The sequence below is a fragment of the Beta vulgaris genome, chromosome 5 (genome assembly GCF_026745355.1).
Source record: "Beta vulgaris subsp. vulgaris cultivar EL10 chromosome 5, EL10.2, whole genome shotgun sequence".
In the NCBI taxonomy this organism is placed as follows: domain Eukaryota; kingdom Viridiplantae; phylum Streptophyta; class Magnoliopsida; order Caryophyllales; family Amaranthaceae; genus Beta; species Beta vulgaris.
Genome location: NC_079206.1, coordinates 8449254 through 8460774, shown reverse-complemented (window position 1 = coordinate 8460774; position 11521 = coordinate 8449254). Strand labels below are relative to the sequence as shown.

Below are 11521 nucleotides of genomic sequence, written 5' to 3'. Positions count from 1 at the left end.
AATGGCAAAATGTACCAAATAAAAAAAGACGGAGGGAGTATATTTTTGCACGCGATGTGACGGGTAAGTAATTTAATACTCCCTCTATCCCATACCCTTTTCCTTTTAAAGTGTCTCAAAATATAAGTCTTGTTTCTATTTTCAATCAATAATTATACCCAAAATACCCTCATGAAAATAATTTAACTCCCAAAAAGTCCTCATAATTTCAGCTTCCAATGCACCATTATTAATGATAAAATAGAATCTCATAACCCATTAAACTCCTCTACACATTAAACTATGCAATATTAATGTTAAGTTTTTATTTTTTGTTAAAAAGAAAAAACAATGTAAGTGTTTCCCAATAAAAATGAATCTTTTTATTTAAATAAAACAAGTATCTAGTTTACCTTAATCCCCGTGTAAAAACAGAATCAGGACTTATATTATGGGACAGAGGGAGTAATCATTAAGTAATACTACTTTCTTTGTTTTTTTTAAGGGAAAAGCTATATGCAGCTCTAAGGGCTGTGTATAAGAAACTTAAAATGAAAATAAGTTGCATTAATTGATTATTTATTACATCGGTTGATGCAAAATTTTTCCATAAATTCACAACTTATTTCCATTTTAAGTAGTGTATTTATATCTTATATGCAACCCTAAGGGCTGCATATAGCATAATCCTTTTTTTAATTATTATTCTCACTTTCTCTATACGTGTCTCCCAATGCACTTCTTTGAACTTAAATATCTTTCATTATATATTAGTAAAAATTATAACGATTGAATATTAATAATGTATTAATTGAGACGAATCAAACAAGATCTCACATGACTATATTTTTTCTTCTAGATTGAAAACAATTGAGAATATTCTCTCTAAGTATGAATAGTGCCAAGATTCTAAGTTAAAAAGATTAAAAAAAAAAACAGAGGGAGTATTATTCTAGTTTTAGTTTAGAATAGTGTAGATGTAAGATGTAATTGCTTTGTAATGTGGATATTATTATTTTTCTTTTTCTTTTAGAATAAAATGAGAGAATACAATTACTTCCTCCGTTTTTTTTAGATGTTACACTTTTTATTTTAGGAAATTTTAAATTAGATGTTACACTTTTGTTTTGGGTAATAACTTCTCTCTATCTCTCTCCTATCACATGTTCACATGGGACCCTTTTGTTTTTCATTCTCTCTATCTCTCTCCTCTCCAAAAATTACCTAGGAGTTCGTGATTTGAAAAGTGTAACATCTAAAAAAAAAACGGAGGAAGTAATAAAATTTGATTGGTTTAGTTTCTGTTACTTAAGTGTCTCACCATTTTTATTTTTTTTTGTTTCTTTTACTTTTCAAAGTTAAATTCTATGAACAAAATAGAAATTTATTGAATTTATTTATGATTTCTAATATGATAATTTTTAATTGATTTTTGAATTAAGTACAATACTTCATAAATTGTAAAGAAATTGGACACTTTGATTTTAAGTCAATTTTTTCATAGGTAATAGTTTGTGAGTGATTGTTAAAATTATATTTTTGGTATTTTTGTTTAAAGGCTCATTTGATTGGTAAGTGAATTTGTAATTTAGAATGGGAAGGGGGTAACATAGTCTCTTCATTTGGGAACACCACAGCTCCCCCCTTCTCTTATAGTATAACTAGCCTTTTGTGCACGCGATGCATGCGATGATATTTTTAGGTCTAATAATAAGTAGTAAACAAACTGAATGCAATTTAGTATTTAAGTTCACCTCCATTTTGTGAATAAGATTCTTCCATGTTCTTTTTATGTTGTTATTTATTTTTGTGATTTTGAATAGTTTTTCGTTTCTCAAGTCTTGTATGCGCATGTTCTTTATGATGTTCTTTACTAAATATCGTCATGTTCTTTTTTTTTGTTTTATTCATTTTTGTAATTTATAATAGTTTTTTATATGGATTTCAGTAATTTCTCTATGATCCCAAATTGTAACGAAAAGTATAATACAATTTCAGTTTTTTTTTTCCTTGTCTAACTTTTAAATTCTGATTTCAACAAATTGATATTTAAGATTTTCATCATTTTAATTTTTTCTCCTTTTCTAAATGTTCACACTTTGAGTTTCAATTATATTTGAAAGGAATTTAAATTTTTCATACACAATCTGATTTCGCATGAAATGGTCATTTTTAATTTTTCTCCTTTTCTAAATTTAAACACTTTGAGTTTCAATTATAGGTGAAATGAAATTTCAAATTTCTCATACATGGTTTTCGCAAATTAATGTAAACTTTTTTTCTTCTGAAAATGGATTTTTGCAAAAGTTGTTTGCAAAAAGGTTTGATATTGTTTTGTTTTTCAAAATTTATTTCTAAACATGGATATTCTGCAAAAGTTTTGGGCAAAAATTTTATATTGGAATTTAAAAAAAAAAACTAAATTTCTAACTTTTTCATCAGTATAAATGAATCAAATTTCATACACATCTTGTTTTCTGATTTTATATGAAATGAATCAAATTTAAGTCTAATTCATTTAAAAGCCCTTTTCAACTAATTGCTATTATCTCCATTTTTTCAACTACATAACAGTCGACTAATGTGAAATAACTTTGAAGATTAAAAGAATTATGTACCTATTTGAAAGTTCGCAAATTGCCAATGGACGAATTATGTTTTTCTCAAATTTGTGTTTATCGGTAATTTTTGTGAGTATGTAATTGTGAATGGTTCTTAAGAACAATGATTTGTAAGTGAGTTTGTGAAAGTTTTTGTATGTATTGACGTCCTAGTATATTAGTTTTAGTTTGTAAGTTAATTTTTAGTTTTTGTAAAGTTTCCTGATCATTTGAGTGGTTTGCGTGATTTTTACAACGTGATTTTCTTAATTCTATAAGTGATTTGTAAAGTTTCCTCATATAAGTGATTTATGAGTGATTGTTGAAAATTAATTTCCGATGGCTTTGTTTGACCCCCATTTTGGTATTGAGATTCCTTTTGTAATTTAGAAAGGAAATGGGGCAAAATAGTCAGTTCAAAAGAGGACACCGTTGCTCCCCCCTTCCCTTATGTAATAGAGATAGAGATATGTTGTACTTTAATTCTTGAATGATATTTTACATAAACCTTTTTACCTTGATAATTAATCGTTATTATATAATAGAAAAAGATAGGTCCAAATATATGTAAATTTTTTATTATATATAGGAAGCACTAGAAAAAAAAGTAAATATTTTTTTCCTTGTCTAACTTCTAAATTCTAATTTCATCACTACAAATACACCTCTATTTTTTATCATGGCCCACATTATAGCGGGTAGAGGTTATTATACATGATTGAACCGCTACTTGAACATTATATGAGTGTTTGGTAAGGTAGCGGTTGTGGTAGCGGATAGAGGTTATAGTAGAGGTTGATTAGCTTTTGTAGAACGTTACAGTATGTAACGTTTCATCTATATAGGTAGCGGTGCATTGATTCTTCTTGCCTATTTCATAAGGTTTGGTAGTTGACTAATTGTTGTTTTTATTTTTCTTTTTTAAATAAAAATTCCTTTAAAGTCCTAGCTTTTCACTTAGTGTGTAATCTTCTACTCCCATGTTTTACTTAAGTACTTATTAGTTGTAAGCTCTTGTAAAATATTTGTAATATATATAACCATCAGCCTATGGTACAAGGTGAAATTGGAGTGGGAAGTTGTACAGAAATGAAAGTAATTCGTGACAATATAGCCGATTGTTTATAGAAAGCTAGACGACGCAGATTGATAGTTGTTGAAAACTAATTTTATGTGTAAGAATTGATTTTTTTTAGGAGGTGTAAGCATTGGTTTTTTTTAGGGGATGTAAGCATTGAATTTTTTACGGTGTAAGCATTGATTTTTTTATGAAGCTAATTAATAAAAATATCGTAATTAAGTTCGTAACTAAATCTAATATATATGTCTAATATTGTATTTTTCAATTCCAACCGCTAGTTTTCCCAAACACTTATTATTTAAATAACTACTTTAAACGCTGACAACTAACAGCTACTAGTTGACAGTTACCTATTACTACAACAGCTACCCGCTATTGCAACAGCTACCCGCTATCATGACCGCTAGTTTTGCCAAACAGGGCCTAATTGTGAATGGTTTTTGAGAATAGTGATTTGTAAGTAAATTTTTGTAAATGTTTTTGTATGTATTGACGTTCTAGGTTATTAGTTTTAGTTTGTATGTTAATTTTAAGTTTTAATAAAGTTTTCTGGTTATTTGAGTGATTTGCGTGATTTTCTCAATTGTATGCGTGATTTTTAAAGTTCATTCTTTAAGTGATATGTGAGTGAGTGTTGTAAATTAATTTTTGGTAGTTTTCTTTGAGTGCTGATTTTGACAATCCTTTTGTAATTTAGAAAGGAAGGGGAAAATAAACATTTTAAAAGAGGACACCATTGCTCCCCTTCCCTTATATAATAGAGATAATTTTAGTTATTGCTCTTATTACACAGTCACAAATCACAATGAAGTAACACATTTTTTTGAAAAACGTATACTTCATCCGTTTCTAAATAAGTTGCACTTATTTAAAAACGGAGGAAGTATATTAAAGTTACATAGTTCTTGCTACCATATCAAATGATAGCATCTTATTTTTCGAATTTTATTAAAATTTGACGGTAAAATCTTTTAAAATATTAGATAAAATATCTTCATATGAGATCTTATTCAATTTATTTTCTTTATATATATATATATATATATATATATATATTAAAAGGAAAGAAAGGACTGGGGGATCCCAGGATTTGGGCCACCCTAAAATATCCTTGCAAATGATTATATTTTCTTTTTATATTTGAAATATAAGCTTTACTCCCTCTGTTTTTTTTATCATTCTCACTTTTCTGTGCGCGCTTCCCAATGCAATTATTTGAACTTATATATCTTTTATTATATATTAGTAAAACTTATAACGATTGAATATTAATAATGTACTAATTGAGACGAATCAAATAAGATCCCAAATTACTATATTTTTTCTTATAGATTGAAAACAATTGAGAATATTCTCTCTAAGTATGAATAGTGCCAAGATTCTAAGTGAGAAAGATAAAAGAAAACAGAGGGAGTACTATATTATGAATCTATAATTTTATAATCAATATCAATATATATATATAAGAGGAACTTTTTGGGAGCATAGAGCGCGCCACCTAAGATTGCCACGTCATCTTATTAATTTAGAGAGAATAAAATTCAGAGTTTGAGAGATAATAAAATTTAGAGTTTAATAGATAATAAAATTTAGAGTTTGAGAGATAAGAGTTTAATCACTCTACGGCTATGACAAAAACCAAAAAAATTTATCTTTTAGGGATCTATTATAACTAGGAATCTATTATAAATTCTACTATACTGTATATTCACTCAACGACTATGATTCAGATATAAAATCACAAAATAAAATAAGAAAATCCGATTCTTGAGATTTGCCTAAACCATACGATAACATCTAATGAACTGTTGCCATTTGCATTTGTGGCCACTCAATATCTACTTCATTTTATTTTCAAACTTTTATTATAGTAATATACTGATAGTTGACAACACCGGTCAACATGCCTTCACTTATTAGAGATAGAAACAACCATTGCAATACTAACTTTATATCAACTTTTTATAAACTTATTAATAGATGATTAAAGATAATCTAAAAATAAGGGTATAATGACAAATATTTTATCAAATTCTTTTTCTATTACAATAATGAACTTGAGCATGATTTTTAAGAAAATGAAAAAAAAGTGTAGTTTAGCATAGAGGTACTCCTTTAATTAACAATTGTAGGGGATAAGTGAATCCTTAATAGAGTAAGCGTAATTTTATGAGGCATTTTAATGAATAATTAATGATGATTTTATTAACATAAAGTAAAGGTAATACAAAATCAATAATGTTAACAAAAAATTACAAAAAAAATATATAAAAAACAACCCGTGCAACGCACGGGCTTCAAAACTAGTTTATACTAATATATTAAGGGTAATGTTATATGTAGCCCTTAGGGCTACATATAAGCATTAAATACATTTCTTTAAATGTAAATAGTTTAAGAATTCAAGACACATTTTCACATCAACTGAGGTCATAAATGCTTGATTTAATATTTTATTTCCATTTTAAGCCCCTTATACATAGCCCTTAGGGCTATGTATATCATTTTCCATATATTAAAAGATATTTTTTAACGTCTTGTAAAAAAAGAAAAAAAAAGATACTATTTTTTAACGAGAAACTGTCCACGTGATTCCACCTTGAGAATTTTAATTTATTCTAGGTTTTGGCGGGGAAACCTAAACCTTCATAGAAGTTCATACCCCCAAATTTTGAGACCCAGAAATTAGAAAAATGGAGGGATGTTAAAAACCAGAGAAATGAGCAACATCAGAGTTCAATTCTCAATTTGCAATAAATTGCTGAATTTTCAGTAACTAAAGAAATGCAGAAAACAATCGAATCCTTTTTCAAGCACTCATCTACTCCTCAATCTGCACCACATACCCATAATTTCGATGATTTATTCGACGGAATTAAGGCACGAAAACACCCAGAGATTCGAATCAAATACACCCGTCAAATTACCAGGTAATTCACTTCTTTTCCCAAATTATTACTCATTTTAAGCTCAATTTATCTACGTTTAATTAATACCCAGATCATGTATTTAAGTCTAATTTGAGAATTTGACCCTAAATTTTAGGGCAGTAGAATCGACAAGTGATGGGTTAATTGGGGAAGAAAGTTTTGAAGAGCAAAAACGAAAGTGTGAGAATTTAAAAGGGAATATTTTAAACAAGAAGAGAAACTATGCCCAGTTTCATTTGGAATTAGGTCAATCTGATTTTCTTCTTCATACATGTAAGATTTGTGGGATTAAGTATGCAAAAGGGGATGAAATTGATGAGAAGGTTCACAGTACATTTCACAAGAATTATACTCATGGATCCATTTAAGGTGCGTTTTGCAATTGTTAAGCAATAAAACTATGAATCTTTTTTCCAAATTTGGTTGATTTTGCTGATTATTTTACAGGGTGGCGCCACGAGAGGGTGATTAATTTGCCGTCTCTCGAAAAGGACCGTGTTATCGTTGTATCGAGTTGTGATCCTCCAGCTCAGAGGAAGAAGGTTGAAATTTTACTTAATGTTGGTGATGTTATTGTGTGTTTAGACAAGATTGAGATGGTTGCTCTGTATGTTTAGCTTTTTTGTTGGACACTGTTTTGTTTTTAGGTTCAAGAGGTTGTGAAGATGATGGAGATCGAACTCGGCGATGGATGGATTTTCGATGACCATTGTAAGGTTTGTATTGAACTATTGTGAGTGATATTACTGCATTCAGCTTCGTGGTGTGGAATTTGTTTTATGGGAGGTTGATTATTGTTCGTAATGCTTCTTTTATGGCTATTACAGGTGTATTTATTTATATCCATACAAAGAGTTGCAGGTTGTGTGATTGTCGAGCCAATAAAAATGGCACACAAGGTCCTTTCAGACACGGTGCAAAAAGTTTCTGATGGTTCTAGTGGAAGAGAATTAATATCTAAACCAAAGACATTGCAGTTTGGAGGCATATGCTTTCAAAGGGAAGTTTCTAAGAAATGTTGTACTAGTAGAAGCTCGGAGGCAATGGATTCAAACCTACTTGGATCGATCGTTTGCGAAGAGGAAGCTACACTGGCTTCTTGTGGCATTAGGGCGATTTGGGTCAGTCCGTCAAACCGAAGAAAACGCATTGCAACACAATTGCTGGATGCTGTGAGGTACTTCAGCACTTCCAATATCTTTTACTCTGTGCATGGTCTTGTATGAATTTCCAAGAGATAGAGTTTTGCCTGTGAAATGAGAAACAGAACTATTAGAACCTTGGTAGGAAAGTGAAATTGCACTTATTCTTATCATGATATTGATTGGATAAAATATCTATTGGAACTGTAATTTTAGTATCAGTCCAAGCTCCGCCACATATTTAACTTGGAGAGAAATTGTAAATCAGCCAAGAGTCTCTTTATTACCTTCTCAAGATAAATCAACAGAAATACTTATTCAACTACATACTAGGACCAATTATTGAATATATGTGTACAATTTATATATGAGTATTCAGAGACAGCCTTTCACATGTTTATAGGAAAATTAGCTTTGGATAAGCATATTTTCTCTCCATACAAGACTAATCTTAATGTATGTGGTTGTAAAATGTTTGTGCATATATGAAACTATTCCATAATTGGATTTGGAGAAAGTAAGTGGACAGTTGACTGTATTGGAATTGAATCACAGGCCAGGTTTCAGCAGTTATTTTTGTTGGCAGTGGAGCATTGTAAAGAGAGTCACGTATTGTTAATTGTTGCCATGTTGTTGCAGCATTGCTACATCATGAAGAAATGCTAACTATTCGTTATCATCGTTCAGTACCTTAGGTTAACATGCCTAGGCCGTTAAGAGGAGGGACTCAACTGTTTGCTCAAAGACACAAATAGTTCCTGTTGTTTTCATGCTTATGTAAAACTCATTGTAGAATCACAGTACTCCAAAACGCATTTTTGGTAGGATGCCATAGTATATAAGATAGTGCAGATGACATTAAGTAGTTATTTAAGACTACACTTCAGAGTCAAATGCGTCTGGGAGGCTAAAGTAGGGCACTACGGTGAAGGGAATATTGTACTACTGCAAGCATCTGGATGAGGCACCTGGGTATCGTCTTATGAATTGAAGATGGTTTAGCCCTGTGAAAGTGTGAACTACAATTTAGATAGATGCTGGAAAAGAGCTCTTTTCTATATCATCCATGTTCTGCTTCCAGAAACTGCACAATTTAGCCCTGTAGCTTGTGTTTTAGGAGTGCAGTTTTCTTGTGTTGCTCTTCTTTCCTGCCTTGACATGCTCTTTGAAGGTAATTGAATGTGACTAGGGGTACTTGACATTTAATCATATTGGGAAATTGCTGCCAAAATGTGGCAACAATGAAACATCTGAGTGTCTGACTCTCTTCAACATACCCGCTTTGCATTCATAAGAATGAGTTTGATTTACCTAAACCTTGGATAATGAGCCTTATGGTATAGAGCTTCTTGCATGGGTAGTGCCAGAGTTTGGTGATGTGGAGTCTGTAAAGGATTGGTATTGCATGTTCTACTCTAAATTAACTCTTCATTTTTTTTTTTACTTTTGACGTGCCTCGCCTTCCTTGTGAAGCAATATTATGTCTTTAGAGATGGTTTGGAAGTGGCAATCATTCAACTAGAAGCACATAGTAGTAGAAATTGAACTTAATGACCCTACTGACAACCATAGTCGTTGTGTTTCATCACTTTTTATGATGTATGCCATTTAATAACCTAAGTTCCAAACTTTCTTATATTGACTTACTTTCGTGATTTCCTTGTCTCAAAATGCTTTCTGATAGTAGTGTGAGCATCATAGAAGGTTTGGCTATGAACACACTGGGCAATACTCCTTCCATTAAAGCACCTATGGACTTTTTCATTGTAGGCTTCTATGGCTTCTTTTTCTTCCAAATCATATGATGACAGGGGGACACTTTCATCTCTGGCTGCCACATATATGTTCTTAATCATTCGGTAATGTAGCTCATATATATCCTCAAAAGTATCATGTACTCCATTCATCGAAATTAGTTTGGTGAGGTTAAACCATAAGATGTATGATTGGAGAGTTATTAGTGCTAAAAAAGTATAATCCTGTTCTAAGAGCTGAGATGCTTTACTAATACCGAAATTTTTCCCTAGCAAAATTGAAGTAAATAAAATAAAAACCAAAAGTTTTGTTTATAGCTTTGCATTTTGTTTGAACTGGTTTTATCAATAGAACTGTTTACCAGTTTATTTTGTTAGTTATTCTGGTATGAAGTATCTTACCACCTCTTTTGTTTTGATTTTCAATTGTCCGTGCAGGAAAAGCTTCTGTTCAGATCATGTTCTTGAGCGATCCCAGTTAGCATTTTCTCAGCCAACCTCAGCAGGAAAGGCACTGGCAACCAATTATACTGGTACATCATCCTTTTTGGTGTACAAAAGCTAGTACTACGACAATATGCCTCAATATGTTTGTATGATTAGAAAGTAGGAAATTCAGATATTACACTAGTTATAGCTCTTGAATATCCTCCAAATATCTTTTCTGCACAACTAGTTTCACGATGTATAGGTTTTAATATGACCACCATGAATTTAGTCAAGAGTGAGCGAATTTCAAAGAGGAATTGAAGGGCATTGGTATTTTTCTTGCAATATTACTGATGGTTATATTTCCACCTTCTATACTAATATGATTATAGGCATTTTCAATTGCTAAAAGAAGGCAATTGTGGAGGGCAATAGCTTATGCTTGCAGCAATAAAATGGTTCTCGACCGATCGATTATACTAGATTTGGGAGTGTCGAGTTACATTAAATAGTTCAAACCTTAGGCTCTTGTCGTGGAATTACATAATTATCATGTACTTAAACTGGCGTTTTACCAAACTTTGAATGCTCAAAGTGAAACTAAGTTCAAACCTTGGATATTTGAAGTAAAATTATGTAAAATTAAAATATACTCGCATTGAATTTTACCAAACCTTGATTATCCAAAATGAGAGATTTCTTTATTCTTTGAGAAAAATCTTCTCTTCGGATCTACTTTTGGAGATCCCTGGTTACTTTTAACCTCTTTGCACACGCTACCATAAGTTAGCTTGTAAGAAGTTTGACTAGAAGGTAAAGACTCTTGTGTTTTATACTTTTATCAATTTGAGATTTTGGCTCTTTTACTCTTTTGAAGCAAAACTTACTACTACTTCCGTTTCTTTTTAATTTTTACACTCACACTTTTCACGCATGCCGATGCACTATTTTGAGCCTTTATATCTCTAATTTTGTATTTGTAAAAAATATAAAAACTACATATTAATAAAATACATACTAATACGAATCTAACAAGATCTCACATGATTATGTTTTTATTCACGTATAAATCACAAACGAGGGTCAAAGTGTAATTTGTGAATAGTGTAAAATGTCAAAGTGTAACAATTAAAAAGAAACGGAGGTAGTATTAGAGTTTGACTTTGAGGAAGAAAGGCTAAAAGACTAGCAAGATTCAATTAATCTCTTAGATTTGTTAACACATAGTATCTCAAATCTTTGATTGTATTTTCAACTATGGTGTAAGTTTACTATATATTCTTGAATACCTTCAAAAATCAAAAGAACTGCATATTAACATTCTACGAGTACATTATACATTTAAAAAAAAATGGTAAGAAGAATTTTTCTAAACTGTCCTCGTACAGGGCCCCCATCCAGAGGCTCACTACTTGGAAAGGAATTGAACCCTAAACCTTGTTAGGGAAGATGAAAAAGCTCACCACTTGAACCAACCCCAATTTTTACGAGTATGTTTATCTCCTAGATGACTGGGATTTCCTCACTATGAATTACCCAAAACTCATAAAACAAAATGTACTCTGACACAAGTCAATTTCTATTTTATTCTTATTCCTCCAAGTTA

General features: G+C 30.9%; 1 protein-coding gene across 1 annotated transcript; it reads left to right on the top strand.

The window, feature by feature from the left end:
- The first annotated feature begins 6267 nt into the window (after positions 1-6267).
- Positions 6268-10260, top strand: LOC104892573 (protein CHROMOSOME TRANSMISSION FIDELITY 7). Its single transcript, XM_010678540.4, is given in 6 exon segments — positions 6268-6590; positions 6706-6959; positions 7038-7132; positions 7238-7306; positions 7418-7767; positions 9925-10260. Coding segments are annotated over 6 exon segments (1041 nt in total). The 5' UTR covers positions 6268-6444; the 3' UTR covers positions 10052-10260.
- Positions 10261-11521: the final 1261 nt, after the last annotated feature.